The sequence below is a fragment of the Perna viridis genome, chromosome 2, assembly GCF_037379345.1.
Source record: "Perna viridis isolate PV_CMFRI_1.1 ecotype Kerala chromosome 2, ASM3737934v1, whole genome shotgun sequence".
Lineage (NCBI taxonomy): Eukaryota > Metazoa > Mollusca > Bivalvia > Mytilida > Mytilidae > Perna > Perna viridis.
The window spans coordinates 67,532,712-67,553,124 of record NC_142446.1 but is presented as its reverse complement, the minus strand read 5'-3'; the positions used below and the strand labels follow the sequence as shown (position 1 = coordinate 67,553,124).

Here is a 20,413-nt window from a genome sequence, read left to right as displayed (position 1 = left end):
TGTGTTTGTGTTGAAAGGTCGTGTTCTTGTATATATTTTAGCCCATCATTAGCTCACCCGGCTGAGGTCATGTCAGCTATTGCCATCGCCTGGTGTCCATCGTCGTCCGTCACCATCCTTAACAATTTTTTTTTTAAACTCTTCTCCTCTTACACTACTTGACCAATTGGAACCAAACATATATCTGCAAAACCCTTAGGTTTAGCCAAATTTTGACATTGGATAAAAGTATTCAGCATAACGAGATGTATCTGTGGGCAAATTTTCGTTATAATCTGTTAAGCCAAGTTGGAGTGATTGCTCTTTTCAACGTTTATTTTGCTATTTTTACTGTTATTTCTGTCAAAAATCTTTTCCTGTGACACTTCATGGCCAATTGGAACCAAAGTTCATATGAACGGATTTTTTATAGAACTGATATGGGTGTTTTGATCCGTCGTAAAGCATGGCTGTTACTGAAAATAGAACAAAGGTCAGTTTTTAGCTCACCTAGCCAAAGGCCATGTGAGCTATTGCCATCACTCGGCGTCCGTCGTCGTCGTTAACAATTATACAAAACTCTTCTCCTCTGAAAGTACTCGACTAATTAGAACCAAACTTGGTATGAATGTTTCTTGGAGTATAGAACTGATGTGGGGATTTTTGATTCTTCAAAAAACATGGCCGCCGTTACTAAAAATAGAACATAGGGGTCAGACAGTAGTTTTTCACATATATCTCCTAAATCCTTAGGTTTAGCTGAATTATGATAGGGTAAAAGTGTTCAGCATGATGATATCTATCCGCGGTCAAATTTTCATTTTAATCCGTTATGCCATGTTGGAGCTATTGCCCTTATTCAACGATTTTTGCTGTTTTTAATGGTATTTCTTTCAAAAATCTTCTTCTCTGACACTACTTGACCAATTGAAACCAAACTTGGTATGAATGTTCCTAGGGGTGTACTGCATAGAACTGATGTGGGGATTTTTAATTCGTCGAAAAACATGGCCGCCGTTACTAAAAATAGAACATAGAGGTCAGACAGTAGTTTTTCACATATATCTCCTAAACCGTTAGGTTTAGCTGAATTATGATAGGGTTAAAGTGTTCAGCATGATGAGATCTATCTTTGGTCCAATTTTGGTTTTAATCCGTAAAGCCATGTTGGAGCTATTGCCCTTATTCAACGATTTTTGCTATTTTTAATGTTATTTCTTTCAAAAATCTTCTCCTCTGACACTACTTGACCAATTGAAACCAAACTTGGTATGAATGTTCCTTGGGGTATCCTGCATAGAACTGATGTGGGGATTTTCCATTCGTCGGAAAAAAACATGGCCGCCGTTACTAAAAATAGAACATAGAGGTCAGACAGTAGTTTTTCGCATATATCTCCAAAACCGTTAGGTTTATCCAAATTCTTTCAATAGCTGAAATGATCCATATTATTAGGACTACAAAAGTCTTCAGACTCCTTGTAAGAGTTATTGCCCTTGAAAGGAGAAAATGACTTTTTTTAAATAGGTTTCAGTCAATATCTTGAAAACTGTGATAGATTAAAAGAAACTTTCAATTGTTGAAAAGATCTTGTAATAGTCCTACCAAAGACTTCTTGGAACCTCTTGTTCTCATATATCTCCAAAACCGTTAGGTTTAGCCAATTGCTGAAATGATCCTTATTATAAAGCCTTCAAAAGTCTCCAAGGGATCAAAGACTGTCAGATGACTCCATGTAAGAATTATTGCCCTTGAGTGGTGACAAATTACATTTTATTTTTACAGTTTTCAGTTAATATTTTGAAAACTATGATAGAAAGAAAGACATTTTCAATTGCTGAAATGATCCTTATGACAAGTCCTACCAAAGTCTTCTTTGAGAAAAAAAACTGTTAAATTTATTGCCATTGAAAGGCAAAAATTAAACAAGGTGACCGATTCAGGCTCCTGTGAGCCAATCGTTTACCATCTATGCCTTGTCTTTTCAAACCGTATGTTTGGAACCAGATTTCCTAATTTATTTGTAGTGTTTGTGTTCTAAATTTTCAGTTTGTCGTATCATTTTCCAACTATACTCGACATCAGCGAGTTATTCCTGTAGTATTGATATCACTATTTTCTACGTTTAAAACAATACAGTCAATGAAGTCGTAATAAACCAAAACTAGAAAAAAAAACTGTCATCAAAATTGACTTGGTGATTCCTCGCCCCCTCTCCAGAAACTGAATAGGAAACCCCATAAGTCATTCAGAAGATAACAAACAAAATAGGAGGTGCACAAAGTGCATGTTATAAAGAATTTGTGAAAGTGTCATTTAATGTCCGTTCAGTGGCTTTAGAGAAGTTGCGGATTTAAACTGGGGACGCCATGATCACTTTGCAGGGGGTATAATAGTTATCACAATTATAATACATGTATTTAAAAAGGAAGGTGGATGCAAGTGAAGTCTTTGAATCTCCTGTACTTATCCTTGCCAAAAACTATAACCTCATGTCTCCATTACATAATTCCTTTAGATATAAGAGATATTGAGATGGTATAATGCATCATACTTGAAATCTAACGACAAATTTATGTTATAATTTAAATGTCAATGTTTTCAAATAATGCACGAATATTTACTTCGAATTTGCTGCTCTTCTGGGTTTAAATTGTGTTACATAATCTCGTGGCTAAAGCTTTAAGCTTTTATTGCAATTCATATTTCGGTTGATCAGTTGTCAACGCCAACATTCTTGCCAAAATATGCATATTTCTTATTGATTTTACTGCATATACATGTAAGGCAAATGCCATTTTATCACCAGCAAGACTGGAATGTTTTTTTTTAAATTAAATGTTCCAAATTTTGGATTTTTTTACTCATCCATTGCTGCTGAAATAAATTTAAATGTTTGCGCTTGTGATAAAATTGGTCGATGTCTAATATTTCAGGAGAACAACGTTAATGATATTTATGAGCAGTTGTAGACAACCATATTTTGGACAGCAAGCCTAAAATGTAAAAATCCCTCACTAAATCCTTTACATATTTCGACAGAACAAAAAGTACAAGTCCATGTAAAATTCAGACACCACCGGAGTAGAAAAACCCACCGAATAAACAATGTTTTTTCGGTCTTCAGATGCAATTCTTTAACGTAGCAATACTAGTCTTTTCTATAATCAGGTCTGTACTTTTGAGCAAATCATACATTCAGCTAACACTGAAATCAACCAAATCAAAGCAAATGAAGAACGATAACTCTTGTTACAAAGTGTTAACTTCATGTACAATCTATATAAGCGCAGCACCCTTATGAAAATGTGGTCTGTAACTGATTCTAAATAAGAAATAAAAGTGAATTCGGAGTGTTTTTGACATGCACGAATCACCTCCTGTCTGATTTTTATAAAAAGAAAAACGCTACTAAATTATTATTTGATTTTAATGTGCGTACGTGTTTGTGCAACATTTTCCCCTATTTATTTTCAGATAAATTGTCGACCGGTCGAAGCATGTTGGTATCCGAGGAATTAACACAGGAACCGCATACGGTGTTATTGATCAGAATTTTTTTTTTTTTTTTTTTTTTTTTTTTTTTACTGTGGATTTGTTGAAAATAAATATAATGCTTGCTCAGGTCATATAGCAGATCAATTGTCAGTAGTTTCCAATTACTGGACTACATAATATAATTATTTTACATGTTTTATATCAGTATTTATTGACTGCTTCAGAAAAAAGCATGTTACTTGTATGTGTTTAGTTCATCGTAAAACATAGAAAAATAATACCAGTGTAGTATAACAAACGATCTTTACAATTATTCATAATTACATTATAAAGTGTTTATAAAACGAGAATATGTTTGGTGTATACCGGTATATCAAAGACACAACAACCCCATCGGGATCAAAATGGCAGCCCAAGGCCACCTATTCAGTGACGGATCCAAGGGGGAGGGTGCAGGGGGTTGGCACCCACTTTTTATTGGAGAATTTGTCATTTTGATATGTAAAATAGACAAAAAATGGCAAATAATACCCTAACACCCCCTTTTTTCTTAGGAAGCCCGGTTGGCAACCTCTTTTTCAATGGATCGGGATCCGCCTCTGCCATTTACTTCAATAAACGACGGGGAAATCCTCATACCACAGGGCAGGCTGCAGCTGGCCTCAGAATATCATTATACACAGGTACAGCACAAGAACTGCCCCTATACAATATGTTCTTCGGGAACTGATACGGTACTCTTTGTTGCATTCCTATACTGCAAGTATAGGTGAAATGAACATGTACATGTATCACGATCTCCTCTATTGACACAGCTGTATATAGATTTTTTCTGGTTATTCTGGAATTTTTGGAAGACTTTGTAGTTTGTAATTTGGCTTGCATAAAGATTTTTTGTTAAACCATGCAAATCTTTGACAATTATTAAGAACAGTATTTGATAAAACATAAAAGCAGGACAAGTTTCAGATTGAGTGGTGCATTAACTTATTTAACCCCTGTTTACATTATTTACATTACGGATATTTTATTTACTTGATCATCAGACGAACTTTTTCTTTTCTCTAGATTTATTAACTAAAATCTATATGCTTCTTTATCAAATATCATTCACAGTAAGAACTTGGCAGTTGCTATGAAACGTGATATGAACTTTGACAGTGTAATTTGAATATTTGTGCTATTAGAATCAAATAAAAAGAGTTATAATTTATTAGACATTTTAATTACTAAAATTGAACATTCAGGCCGCTCTGTCAATAACCTTCACTAAGGCCGTGGATAGTAAAATGTAAAAAAATCGTTCAAACAGCATTTAAGTACAATTTTTGTCCTTTAAACGGATCTTGCCCATTTAATGTATCTAACGCATGACCTCAAGTCCCTTTGGGGTCAACAGGCGTTAGATTGGCGATATTCTCCACCAATTAACCCTTTAAATTGGCGGGTTACCCAGCCTTTATGCATATGGTCTAAAATTGGCGGGTAACACAGTCTTTATGCATATAGTCTATAATTGGCGGGTAACACAGCCTTTATGCATATAGTCGATAATTGACAGCATACGGCATGAGATGCAATAATTGCAAAGTCCCAGTACAATATACACAACTTTATTTACATCTGGTGAAAATACATGTGTACAGTTTGGAAGACAGGGACAGACTCATGATCATAAAACACTTACATTTTTCCAAATTTTTGAGGTATTACATCATTTAGCGATAAGTGCTATATTGACAAATATGCTTCGGCGGTTTCTCAGTTCAATGACAAACATAAAGATTAACAGAGGATTAAAGAACAATTGGGCGACCAAAGTCAATTACAAATAGATAAATGTCAATCAATAATATAGATACTATAGATACGGAGAAAATCTTAAAACGATAAAATAAACAATGTCCAGCACTTGAAGTTCAATAAAATTCTGTTTCCACTAAAAACGTCTATCGGGGTCCGGCTGTCCGTTTTCTCTTGGTTACATTATGACTTCGTAATGTGTGGGCGCCAAGAGAGTAGGAACTTGAGTTGATTACTTTTTAAAAAATAATACAGTGTATTTATTACGTACAGAAGCATTTAAGAATTATTTTATGTTCGGAGACGTGTTTCAACATAACTATTATCGGTCTTTGTTTTATACATAATAAAAAATCTCTTTTTCGTGTGGTATACTGTAAACTAGTTTCCATCAGACTCGACGTAAATCATTCAAATTCAGTTAAAGTGCCCCAATAGGGACGGAAAAACGGCCAGACATTTTGAACACTGAAAACAATTCAAATGATTTAATTTAAAAAAAAAAAACAAAGTTTGAATTGCAAGAAAGCGCATGAGATAGCTCTTGATAAGTTGATTTATGTCCTGTAGGAAATTTTGAACATGTCCAGTGTATTTTGGTAGTGAATTACGTTACTTCTGGACACCCATGTTGAATAATAATAGTTTCATCATACAATTATTCAAAACTGTGCTTCAAATGATATCATTCGATAGATAAATAATAAATTCACAACATGAAACAAATATTTTGTTCAGAAATTGTTATCCTTTTTAAGATACTCTATATTTTATAACATCTAGTAAAAAAAATAATAAAACAAAATGAAATTGAAAACAAGTTTCCTTTATTGTCCTTTGGAAAGATGAAGGCCAATTTAACAACATATTTCCATTAATACATCTTTTAGGTGATACATAGAAAACAATTGTGCATTCAAATCCAATTGGAATGCTTATAATTAGCTTAACGGGAATGGCCGACTTTGTAACGTAATTCACATATAACAGTGTAATATATAGTCTATGGCTTTCTCATGCTTTAATTGGAACACATAACATAATTGGAAGGTTAAACACGAAAAACAACTAATTGCAATATTTTGGCAAGTGACATTGAAAAAAAATCCTACATGTACCTGTTAAGTTTGTTATTTCTATATACGCCACGAATAAATATAGATTCTGAAGTCATTAGTGGCATGTAAGGAAATGATAATGGTACTTGTTCGATCAATTGTTTAAATATTATAACAAATATTTCTGGTATGCTTTCAAAACATAAGATGTTTGATCAACAAGTAATCTTCTAGCAGAAGTAATTATGATGTTAAAATTAAAATGTGACGTAATATACAGAAACAATTTTTCGCTGATATTGTAACGAAACTACGCAGACTTTTTGTATCGCGCTAGAACTCTAACAAATAGGCTTCTGGAACAGGGTTATGTTGCTACAAGATTGAAGTCATCACTACTAAGTTTTATGGTCGTCATCATGAACTCGTGGATCGTTATGGTGTATCCACCAGCACCATGAAAACTGATTTATTCGACGGATCATAGTTTTCCTTTCCTCGTTTGTCTATCCCGGACTAGACTTTTTATGAGCAACTCGGCGGGTGTTTCTAGAAAAACAGAGGACGCTTACCCTACCGGTGCACCTGGTCCATGCTCCCAGTTTTTAGTGGAGTCCGAGTTGCTCATTTACTTTTGTTACTTTGTATGTATGATTTTAGTTATTTTATGTTCTTTGTTGTGTATGTCTGTTTTCCATGTCTGGTCTTTGTCCCTGGATTACAATCTTTTGATTAAGAGTAATCAAGATTATAAGGGAAATCAAAAGAATGTAATCAAGGAACAAAAACCAGACACGGAAAACAAACACAACCAAGAACATGAAGTAACAAAGTAACAAAAGTAAATGAGCAACTCGGACTCCACTAAAAACTGGGAGGATGACGGCCATAAAACTTATAGAGTGATGACTTAAATTTTGTATCAACATAACCCTGTTGCAGAAGACTAACTGTAAAACGTCTGGTACGATACAAAGTCTACGTAGTTACGGCAAGCTCTGTCATAACGTATGAGTTGTGATATGAAAACTCCATACGCAGGTGCTGAAGGGATGTCGCCACAGATGAATGAAAAGTCATCACGTTTGTCGTAAAGTTTGGTCAATAGTTTTCATTTACCATCGATCTGCACGTGTAGGTCAAGATACGAGGCTGACTTTACAGTGTCTGTGGTATCTTTTATTTCAAGTTCTTTGGGGTAGATGCAATGTATCAAATCCTCGAAACTAGGATTGTTTAAAGATAATACGTCATCTATATAGCTGAAAGTTGAAATTAATCGTTGGTATATGCTTAAAGGCGCATTATCAAACATTTTATTGTAGTGATGCTTGATTTCAATATATATTCCTTGTTTTCAAGTGATCTGAATGAACAAAAACAAAAAATAATTTATCTATATCAGTTCACGAAGAAGCTTACATATCGTTTTTGTGCTTACTTAAATTCTTGCAATGATTAAATCGTTTTTGAATGGCTTTTGCTTCTTGAAAGGTATTTCTATCTTTGTTTAGCATTAATTTACTGTTTCTCATGACAAGTAAATGTAAAACCATTTTCTGTCATCAAAATACACAGTTTATGAACAGGTGAATTACGTTACAATGTTGTGAATTACGTTATCCCGTAATAAATACCAATTCTTGATTTATATATCATACATAGCAATATCCTATTGTCATAAAATCTTACCAATACTTGTATTCTCTGTTTCTAAGTTAACTTAAACTGAAAATTAATAATATCTAAATAATTGCACTTAACAGAAAATTAGGACACCTAATACTAGAGGGAATGTTTACATCAGAAACGCCTTTACAATTGTTCCCGCGTCACAACTTCCTTTCTAAAGATGCCCGTATGATAGGCGATGTCACGGATAATGATTTATAGTTATTTGTTCAGAGAACAGTGTTCTTTATCCGTTTAAAAGAAATTACCGTAACGTAATTCATGGACTTGTACTTTACAAAGGATGTGAAAAAATATGTAGCACCTGAAAAATCTGTTTAAGAATCATTTATAACTGACATTGGTGTGTGTATAATTAAGAATATGGAAAGTCTGCTACTACCATTAACAGATGCGAGAGACACCGTAACGTATCATATATTTTTTTCAATAAAAACATTATCCTTTACGTGTAAATCATTCATTTACTTATTATTTATTATTTTATGGTATTTTTCCTCACATAGACTCACTATATGTGTCAGTTATATTTTCATTACAGCTTCAGGAAAATTGTAACGTAATTCACTGTGTCTCATGGGACATCCGTATTTTGTGAAAAAAAACGTTTTTGATGTAAAAATAACTGTTAAAATTGTGTTTTCAAGCCACTTTCCCCCTAGAAAACTTATTGGGCGTTCTTCATTTAGAGTCTTTTATATTTTTCTATACATTTTTAGGGAACCCTAATTTGTGACATAGGTTTTTGTCGATTTAGTCTTGGATATTTATCGTTTTTTGTTCAGTGAACCCGATCAATGCCCTGTAAACTGTGTCTTTACAATCTGGCATCACACTGATAGCAAATTGAACCCAAAAATATGTCAGGATATAGCTTTTTGTCTTTGAAAATAGCTTGTGACTACGAAAATTGGCTTTGGCGCACTTTAACTGAATTTGAGTGAAATCAATGCGCAACACCAATTACACGTATCAAATACTTAATTATCAATATGGTATATGCTATGACTACATGACTGATGTTCAACATGTTTGCTATAATGGATGTTTATACGTCCTCTGACAAATGAATATATCCAGGCAACATATACGAAGTTGAATAATTTAAATTTGTTTATTTGTTCATAAGATAGTCAGTGTAACCTTCTGTTTATAATTTTTTTCATAGTCCTGTACGATGACCCCATTTTAGTGAAATGAAGGGGAATTTCTATTCTATTTTTAGCTCATTGCATTGACGTCACACTGCTTCCTATGATATTTTCAGACCTTCTAGTGAATACATGTAGCACAAGTTATACATGGTCTTTTTTCATATTAAACTTAACGTACAGAAGCTCCATTACCCGTCAAACTTGGTTGCTTATAGGAAATGATATTTGTGGTCTGTTGCGTTTGATTACAACCTAGCATCAACCTTAAGATAAAGCAATCCTTAAAAAAATGTTGGTTTGCTGTTTATCGACTTCCAATTTTTCAAAGTAGTGAGTAGGTAGGTAGGTGATTTATTTCTTCTGAAAAATGACAAAAAGTGGACCCAATGTTCTAAAAATAGAATAAGTCAAAATTGCCTTGGAAAGGTTGAAAAAATCATGTAGGTAGGTTTTTAATGAGTAGGTTAATAAACAGCAAACCAACAACAATAACTTTAGGTCGGCCTTAGCCTAAATTGTTTAGGGCGATCTTCCGGCAAACTTCCAATGAACTTGTCGCGCCTTTGTGGAAGACGTTTGGCGAACTGCTGATAGCCTTAATCGATGTTTTGGTTACTCTGAACTGACATTTTAATTACTTATTACTTATAAATTTAACTAAATGGATTTACAAATGCTCTTATTCTAAAATTGAATGAAATTATTGTGAGTAGATCATGCTTTTACTTAAGAATTGATATAGAATTTCAGAAATAATTAATATGACAAATTATTTTATTTAGTCAGATATTAATCTTTAAAGTATAATTGAAAAAGGAATTTTATTCAGTGTATGCTTCAAGACACAGGCATAATGCTTATCACGAATTCAAGTAGTAATAATGCATATGTGTGTCTGGGATGGTTCGATTTAGAAGGGTTCTAAATACATTTAAGAGGAAGACCTAGGGTAAGGGACACAACTCTTAAAAATCATTGGAACGTTTGTATTCAGCATTCTACATCAATCTCATGTAAGCATCAAAGTAACTTGGACTGATTTCATTCTATTCCATATGAAAGCTTGATGGCCTTTGGTGAAATTGAAAATGATGAAAAAAATATCACTGATTTCAAGAGTTATGTCCCTTATCCTAGGTCAACCTCCTTAAATTGACGAAGGCAGACTTCAATACCGAACTCTTGAGTAATATACGAGTACCTGTCGAAACCAAAGATCGGCTTAAATAGGTCATATACATTGCATTGATCTATTGGTCGATGTATTAAATTGATGTTTACTTTTCTTAATGACGTCTTGACTTCAATCGGAACTACTCGACCATCTCCGCTACACTAAAAAATTACCTCGGATGAAAGGAGAATTTCTTCTTGAAATTTTTGATGGAATTGTAGTCATACGCGACTCAAAGTAGTTCTATTCACCAGGTGGCGCTGAATAATTTGGTTAGATATCACTAGAAATAAAGAACAGTAACGCTGTAAAGAGTTTTGGCGCGAAGCGAGGAGCTAGGAAAATCAAAAACTGAAGTCTCCAAAGTCACTAATCGTCAAATATTCACTGTCACAGATTTTGACATACTTTAAACGTCCGAAATGGTACAAATACGATATGCTCTAAAATCGGGTAACTTCCGCTAAAATCTTGGTGCCCTTGATACTATTGCGTACTCTTTCGTAACCGTTATGACCCGAATGGCTATATATAGATATCGATTTCCTGGTAATATATATCAATTGTAACGAACGCCTGTGTTTGAATCGGAAACTGGGTAGTATTACGTAAATTCAATGATAACTGATCACGTGCTAATGTATATGACCTATATAGTCTTGTAACTAACCTCAGTGCCTGAAATTGGGTAATGTGCAAAGCTAACTGATCATTTCATGTAAACTGCCTGTTTTCATACATGTACAAGCACGAAATACACGTAGAACACACGTGTATGAAATTTAAGAGGTACATTTTTATCTCATATGAAGCTAGTACTATGACACTGTGGCGGTGAACAGGGCGAAGATCTGCTGGATTATGTGGCGTATGACTACACATTAATGCAAATCACATGCGTATATTAAATACAGAAATTACGAGCGCAAGAAGTCGCTAACATTATTGGCGACTTAAGTAATGGTGAAAATTTAAACAAGTAAAACTATAATTTTAGAATCGAATCGGTCAAATTCCGGACAGATTCTTCCGCCTAGTGCCTCCAAGTTTTTCTTTTGTGTAAGTAGAAAGGCTGAGGAATTCCGATTGATCTTGATTTATTTTTATTTTTATTTTTGTTCCATTTAAAAAAATGATAGAAATCTATACCTGTGTCCGTGTTTAGTACAATACCCAATACTTTTAAGGGAAGCGAATTTATACATAAGCTGCGTATATCTGTTTGATTTACTTCCAACAGAGATTTATTTAAGTCCGTCATGTGTTTTACATAATGTAACTCTATTTTGTTTCACTGTAAAAGGGTATGTAAGTCTCGTCACGTGACTATGCGGTTTCACGATAATGGGTCCTATACATGGAAACTTGGTCATTTACAGAGTGTTGAGTTCAGTATTTAAAATAAAACAAATACCACTGAAAATGACAGATATATATTTCTGCATGATAAAAGTATTAAGAGTAATCAATTGCAAGGGAATCAATATTTTAGCGAACAACGCAATCCAGGGACAAAGACCAGACATGGAAAACAGACACACACAACAAAGAATATTAAATAACCAAAATAATATGTACAAAGAAACAAAAGTAAATGAGCAACTCGGAATGTGGTAAGCGTACTCTGCTTTTCTAGAAACACCCGCCGAGTTTCTAATAAAAAATTAAATTTGAGGTAGACGAAAGAGGAGGTAAAACTATGACACGTTTAACAAATCGGTTCTCATTGTGCAGATCCACCTTTACGGTAACGATTAACGAGTTCATGATGACGACCATTACACTTATATGACAGAAGACTTTGCATTTAAAGCAGCGTTTCAAGATCCTGGAAGTAAACAATAAAATGCAGATAAGTGTTCATATTTCAATACGGCCCCGTGCAGGTCTGGGTGTTAAAAGAATAGACCTGCAGTAGCGCTAAGCTTGCCGTAAAAGGCGACTAAATAGTGCTCAGAAACCTAGCCGGGGGCTAGCGCTCTGCACACAGAGCAACTGGGATGTGTGCCCCAAGTGGTGGATTTGGGTACCCCTGGCGTGTTACATGTTGGAGTTGTCAGGCTATAATACGGAAAACCTGACCGCAAACCATAGTGGTGCACTGTGTTGGGAAAGATGTCACGTTCCTCGCACGTTAAAGAACACTGTTGTGGTATTCGATAGAAGTAGGAACCTTTTCTCTCCGCCACAGGAGGCTAAATTGCCCGACCCTACCCACCCCTTTCTTTTTCTTCTGGCAATCAAAATTTGTCGACCCTATTATCATTGTGTTCCATCCCATTTTCATTTCATCATCATCATTTCATGTTCATTTTATCATCCATTTCATATTCATCGTCTAAATATAGCTGAAATATTGCTGCTCGTACGTTAAACCCTAACAATCGATCAATCAATACGTTCCACAAGGAAAATGAAAAGAGACTGAGATTTTCAAACCCTATAGATTTACTCCGTACCTTGTGTGGGGCCTGGCATACTAAATTGTCTGAACTGTATATAAGAGGCTCCAAATTTCGTGAAATCGTCGGGATGCAGACATCTGGTTTATAAAAAATAAAACTATATTGCTGAAAATGGCAAAGGCATTTATTTGTTAATATGTAAATGAACACGAATTATTTCTTTCATGCTAATCTATAGAACAAAGAGAAGGATATATTTTTATATTATAAAAAAACTAAAGAGAACGTCTCTAGAAGTAAATGTATCAAGTAAAAGCCAGCAAGAAATTGTGATATCGCTATAGTAGCTATTTGCACCATCTGAATTCAGAAATTGAAAAAAAATCATTTTGCAGAAATCGTCATTTGGTGATAGCTATATAATGAACTACAAATGAAAAAAAAATGGAGGCAAATAATTTTACTTAAGCAACACTTCCTAGTATTCTATATTTTGAAACTACACTTTTTCTTCAACGAAGAAGAGTTCATTAGGAAGTCACTCTGAATAAGGGAAATCACTAACAGATAAAAATACTTAACAAAAAAAAACATTGTTCTATTAGGTGAAATTTGTAAATGTTTCTTATATCAACAAATGTTTGCATGATTTAAATTTAGTTATACCTTTAAATAACAATTTTATCTTAATGGTGTTGAGGGAATAAAGCTTTAACTCTTTTGATTACATAAATAATATGTTCCGCAGCGCACAGCTTGAAACGATCGCAAAGGTAACCTGAACATGCTGTTGAGGCAAGTATGTACATAATTATCACTGATACAGCTCTGAATTTAGTTTGGCACAACTAGAATCTGATCGGCCCTTTCTTAATCAGCCCAATTAGTCACAACCCTTAAAATCAAACTTTTTTTTCCTTCAGTGGTATAAAAGCATATTGTACTACAAAATTCATAGAGATTTATAGACTTATACTCTAGTCCAACCTCAACAAAAAATGCATATGGACAACGGCAACGACAGCGCCATACCATTATACGACCGCAATATATATTGCAGATGTATATAAAAAATAAGAAGAAATAACAAAAAATATAAAGGAAGTTTGGCTATATTCGTATGAAATTACTACGAATAAGAGTCTTGATACAATTTATAGAACTGTTTAGATATATTTCTTGGTATAGTTTCTAAAAATACATCCCAATTTACTAGAAGGTTTCTATGATCGCCATATCCATGAGAAGCAAATATCCGATTTAAATGTATGACGGGAGTTTCTTTTACGTCAAATCTAGGTTCATTTTGGAGCGGAAGTTTCAGTTGATGTGCCACTAAACCTAGATAGCAGTCGTCTATATGAATATATTGCACGTATGGAAATGCCGCTTTTAGGCGTTTCGCTATACTCATAGACATTAAAATAGCACCACCAGCAGGATAGTCAGGATAGTGTTCGTACGGATATTCCTCGTGTGTAATGTACCACTTGGATGACTTTTCCCTAAACGGCTTTCCTTTATAAATGATAGATCCCATGAATAGCTCAGAGCTGTTGTGTGATGATAAGGATAATAAATACTGATGAATGTTAAAAATGTTGACGAAGAAATCGTCGTCTACAAACAACAAATATTGAGTATTTGCACAATTTTCTACAACCCATTGATATGCCATTGTTGTTTTGTTGATGTTATTGTCGTAAATGTCAACAAAATCTCCTTGAAGAACATCTTTGTGAGTTCTTGATTCAACACGAACGAGATCGTGAACAATACTGTAAAATCCTAGTAAAAATACTACTTTAATTTTAGGATCGGTTAAACTTCCCCATGTACGACGGACGGCCATCCTCAAAGGTATATGGGACGCATCAGATTTAACTAGAATAATCAAAAAGTAGTCCGAATCATTTACACACACATTGGATGGCATATGAATATAATCGATAGATGTCGGATTTACAGGTTGAACTTTCGTAGATCCATTTGTGTGAATTTCATCCACAATTTGGCGTACGTTGTCTATACTGTTGTAAATAAACACTTCGTTACAATCATCACACCTTGCATGCGACATACTTAAGGTGTGGAGTAAAAACACGTAACTAAGTATGGAAACAGTGGTTAGAGCTGTCAATATAAACCGAATGCTAACATTTTGCTGATGGAAACGAAAAGAAGACATCCTCTAAAGGTTCGAGTCATGTTAGTTTTAAACTGCTCTTCACCTGAAAAAAATATTACTATATATTGAATAATATGCTAAGTCTAATTATACAGTAATTACAAAAGTCTGTCCGTTACCAAATATAGTTAATCCGCTAGTGCTCAAAATTTTATCCCGCATGCCAAACATAAAAAAGAAGAAGTAAAACTCGCATTTCATGTTTAATTCATATGCTTTAATCAAGTATTATTCGGACATCCATGATGATAAAACATGGCACCGTAACCGACACAATTTACGACCTTTCATCTCATTGGACAAAAGTGATAGCAACCGTGAAATTCGAGGTATCATTAGAGACATTCTTGTCCGAAATATTTTCAATCACTTTTATATATTGAATTATGAATAATCTTTTATTTATTGAATTACTGGAAATACATGTAGCTTACAATTAAATAATTGAAATACGAAACATAGCACAGTGATCACAAAGTTCAGTAACTATAAAAAACTAAACCGGATTTGAAATGAACAAAACAAGAAAATGCGTTGGTTATCTTTTTCCGACGCAGTCGGTATAGTTTCGCTTTTACCCTTTGACCTTAAAGACGATCTTCCATGGAAACGTATGTCACCTGATCGCAATTCTGTTTCCCGATTTACCAAATATTGATAACTTAGGGGCGTTAAAAAAAAACTGTATCGAAAATCGAAGTTGCGTGCCATGAGTTATTCCCTGAATGAAATGTAGAAAATTATAAGTAAAAAAAGAACAAATTTCAGTGCGTCACCTATTTTTTTTTTAAAATAGTACTTGTTTTTAACTACGTTTAGTAAAGAAACGACCACAAACACAACAAAACCAAACCAAACAACAACCAAATTCCAACGAGAAGAATATAAAGGCATACGTTACTCATATACATTTTTTATAACTGTAGTGTGTCACAGGTCGAGGATAAGTTTAAGGTGAATAACCAAAATTGAGAGATCTTGGAAAATCACTAGGATGTTTGGATTGTGTCTGTAATAGGGCAGTAATTGCCAAGAATCCATATTGTGAGTGATGTTTTATTGTCTATAACTTGCAACAGCAATACAAGGGATCAGGCGATAGTTTTATAAAAAAATCTCAAACTTATAATTTTCTCAAATCGTTCATTTCAAGTGATTTCCTTGGTCGAAACTTTGGTTGAAGAAGGGCTTTTCAAAGAATTATAATTTTAGCTGTTTTATGAAGGTACTAAGATAGATTTCTATTACAATTCTATTGTTGCAAGTATAGTGCCCCCGTGCAGGTCCGGGTGTTAAAAGAATAGTGTATTGAAATTCGTCTGGACAGTTCAAAGAAGACAATAACGCATTAATTAGTTTATCTGCAAGATGGTGTTACCCTACCTTGAAAACTGACCATTAGTTTTAGACTGTAAAATAATTAAAGTTCCTCAGATATATCTCTAGACAAGCAATAAAGATGAGAAAATGCAGTCTTTGTGAACAGGCGTATTATTTAACTCCTCTGTTGTTGTACAGAGCTTACGAACCCAAAATGCCTTATATGAAAAGCTAAATACACAACAGATTTTGGCGAAGAGGATTTAAGTCATGAAGAATTTGGCAACGAGAATTGAAGTGATGAAAAGTTGACTGTTTTTATTCAGAGGATTTTTCCGACGTAATACGCCTGAGAAAATTCCATGGTTAAATCATTGCTACTGGATATATTGGAAAGACAGAACCGTTCTACAAAAGCCTAGAAACGTGTTCGCACACTGAAAGGGGTTCGAACAATATTTTGCCGTAAATGAAATTGACGATGAAAAGAAAGTTCCTGCATTATTGACATTGCTTGGTGGAAAAACAGGCCCTTGGGACCAGGATTTTTTTTAAATATCATTAAATTCTTCTGTTTCCATATCTGTTTCAGTTATTATGTGTGTTCTCAGACATGTCCGCTTCTTATATGCTGTTTATACTAAGCCCAGTTTTTCGTCTATCTCCTTCTCTAACAAGGCTTGAAACTGTATAAATTCTAAAAATAGAACATTTTTTAACCAACGGTAACTCCGCTTCGTTTTTCTCTTAAATCCAAAGCCGCTGATAATACACAGAGGAAATTGTTAGCCGTAGCGGACTTAACATTTGTGAAAGCTATTGAAATTGCAGTATCAGTAGAAACCGCTAACGAAGACGCAATCGAATTTCGAGGAAAACGGAATCAAGAAAGTTCCGTGAATCGACTTCATCGACTGAGAAGACCGCACAGAATCCGAAACCGATGGAAAAGCCGAATCATGCGTATTATCGATGTAATGGTACCAATAGTAAAGCGGGTAGATGTAAATGCATAGGTGCAACCTGTCACGGATGTTCGAAGAAAGGTCAGATATCTCGGGGGTGCCGATCAATTGTCAACTCCACCCCAAAGCCACAAAAGAAAATTCATAGATAATGAGGAATTAAGTGATGATAATGATTTGGGAATTAAAGGTGTGAAAAATGAGAAAGCCCATGAATCAATTTTGATTCCGCCAAATGTGAATGGAAAAGAAATTAAAATGGAGCTTGATACCGGCTCATGTGTATCCGAAATTTCAGTGTCGGATTACAAAAAGCATTTTGTGAATGAAAAGCTAGAAAAAGCAAATATCAAATTGAAAACATATTCAGGTGAATGATTAACTCCTGAAGGATATCGCAAAGTTCAAGTCAAATATAATGGCCAACGTGAAATGCTGAAGTTGTATATAGTGCAAAATGGTGGACCAGCATTGCTTGGTCGAAAGTGGCTTAAGAAATTGGAAAAAAGTGGATGAAGAAATTATCAGTTTATGGAAATACAAGTGATAGGTTAGATTAATTATTGAAGGAATATTCGAACCCATCAAAAAATGAAATTGGATGTGTTGCTGAAATTCAATCCAAGCTTTCACTGAAGGAAAATGCTACCCCAAATTCGTCAAGGCCAGACCAGTGCCGTTTTTAATTAAACCTCAAGTGGAACGCGAGCTTACTAAGCTGACGATCGAAGGAATATTAACGAAAGTCGACACAAGTGAATTGGCGTCACACATTGTTCCAGTGATGAAACCAAATGGTACCGTGCGTATATGTGGATATATTGACCATAAACCCGATGTTACAAATCGATCAATACCCGCTTCCGAGAATCGACGAAATATTAGCTTCATTTGCCGTAGGAAAGAAATTCATGAAATTGGATCTACGGCAGGCGTATTTACATCAAGAACTGGACGACGAGTCGAAGCCGTTAACGACAGTCAACACACACAAGACACTGTATTGTTACAACAGACTTAAGTTAGCGTCAGCCCCAGCAGTATGGCAGAGGACCATTGACCAAGTGCTAAGTGGACTCGCTGGAGTACAGTGTATGCTTAATGACATGATTACCACGGGATCGAACGATGATGATCATCTACATGACATGACATTAGTGCCGAGGGACTACGAAAAACAACCGAGAGAGACAAAGCTGTTATGGACTACTCGATTCCAAAGACTATGAAGAAATTGCGTGCGTTCCTATGATTGGTAAATTACTAACACAAGTTTTTGCCGAACTCCTCTACCGTCTTGATACCACTAAATGCTTTGTTAGAGAATGACAGTAAATGGAACTGGACTGAGTCGTGTGCAAAAACATTTGAGAAGATAAAGACTGATTAAAGACTCCTTGACAGGTAACTACTGCATCCAGATTGCAATGCTATGCAATACTTCTATTGGAGTTTACGTATGACATTGAATACAAAGGTACAAAAAGCTTTACAAACGCAGATGTATTATCACGTCTACCGATAGGAAGTACGTACCAATCGGAACACCTCAGCCTTTCTAGTTACACCAAAGAAAAACCTCGGAGGCACTAGGCGGATGGATCTATCCGCAATTTGACCGATCCGATTCTAAAATTGTAGTTAAGCTGGTTGAATTTTTGCCATTACTTTTTTCTTAGCTCCTCACTTCGCGCCAAAATTCATGATGGAGTTGTTTTTCTTTGTTTCTAGTGCTATTCAACTAAATTTCTTAGCGCCACTTGGTGGATAGAACTATTTTGATTCGCGTATGACTACAAATTTCGGCAATTTTTACAAGAAGAAATTCTCCTTTCTGCACCCGAGGTTATTTTTAGTGTAACGGGAATGGCCGAGTAGTTCCGATTGAAGTATGTACGAAACAAAAGCGAAACACACAGACGAGATATTTCATATGTCACAGATCGAGGACTTACCTGTCACATCGAAACTCGAAAAGATAAAGTGTTAGCAGCCGTGCTAAACAATACGATGAATGGATAGGGAAGCAGTGACAATCTAGAGCAGAATCCGTATTACAACCGTAGAAAGGAAATAAGTGTTAGTCATAATTGTTTATTATGGGGAATTAGAGTGATTATTCCCGAGAAATTCGGAGGCCGAATTCTCGAGCTACTACACAATAGTCACCCTGAATCCGGAGTAGTCCGAATTAAATCGTTCATGAATAAGATGTTCTTTGTAATAGTAGGTGCACATGGAAAATGACTAGAGGTATTCGAAATGAACAGTACAATTACTAAATGAATGATCAACATGATGTGACATGTATTTGTGGGAAATGATGTACCATCGCAAATTGTTAGTGACAATGGGCTGCAATTTACATCAGATGAGTTTGTGACGAGCAATGGTATCAAACATACGAAACCAGTCCCGTACCATACCGAAACGAGTAGCCGAACGATTGATTCAGACATTTAAACAGTCAATGAAATCGACAAAATGAAAAGCCGAGGATTTCAAGAAAAAGTTTTCTCCTGACATACCGACAAACACCGCACTCAAATACGAAAAAGACACCAGCGAAACTTTTCCTGGGTAGAGAGTTGAGATCTATAGAATTTTTTGTTGAAACCGAAAATTAAGAAAACTGTTCGTAATTACTAGGAGAAGTCGTGCAAAACCTGAGAAGGGAAGAGAGAGGCAATTCGAAATAGGCGAAAGAGTGACTGACAGAGACTACAGAGGAAAAGAGCCGTGGGTTGCCGGAGTTATCAGTGTACGTGAAGGACCAACGATGAACAAGATTGCGACCGTGATAAAAGACAGACTGGAGACCTAGAGAATAACTGAAGGCGTCAAATGTGCAACAAACTGTCGAAACACCAATGATGACAATATTATTACTTACGACAATTCGACAATTGAAAAGTCAAATGCACAGTAAAAAACAACACCAGCAATGTAATAATGTTGCCTCGCTATCTTCAGACAATCGATAAAGATTAATTATCTATCATCCTTACTACAGTTTGTTCTGAGAGTTTTAGTAAATGTAGTCTTAGTAAACAGAAGAATTATATAATTATATAATTATATATATTAGTCCATTTATCGGGTTGTAAGGTTTTCAGATGCAACGTATACGTGTGATAAAATGTATACAAACCATAATTATTAAGTTTCAAAGTGAAC

At 34.9% G+C, this 20,413-nt stretch overlaps 1 protein-coding gene across 10 annotated transcripts in view; it reads right to left on the bottom strand.

The window, feature by feature from the left end:
- Window positions 1-20,413, bottom strand: part of LOC148626609 (beta-1,4-mannosylglycolipid beta-1,3-N-acetylglucosaminyltransferase brn-like) — a 78,289-nt gene that overhangs the window by 9,189 nt on the left and 48,687 nt on the right. For 7 of the 10 annotated variants that reach the window (XM_088570771.1, XM_088570773.1, XM_088570769.1 and 4 more), the window contains one exon: window positions 12,930-14,994. The exons of 1 other annotated variant lie outside the window; for it this stretch is intronic. In XM_088570771.1, the coding sequence (XP_088426897.1) occupies window positions 13,893-14,951 (1,059 nt within the window). In that variant the 5' untranslated portion in view covers window positions 14,952-14,994 and the 3' untranslated portion in view covers window positions 12,930-13,892. Of the gene's footprint in view, window positions 1-57; window positions 185-11,206; window positions 12,901-12,929; window positions 14,995-20,413 lie in introns of those variants that run through there. 2 more of the 10 variants (XR_015920122.1, XR_015920123.1) reach the window with 2 other exon arrangements.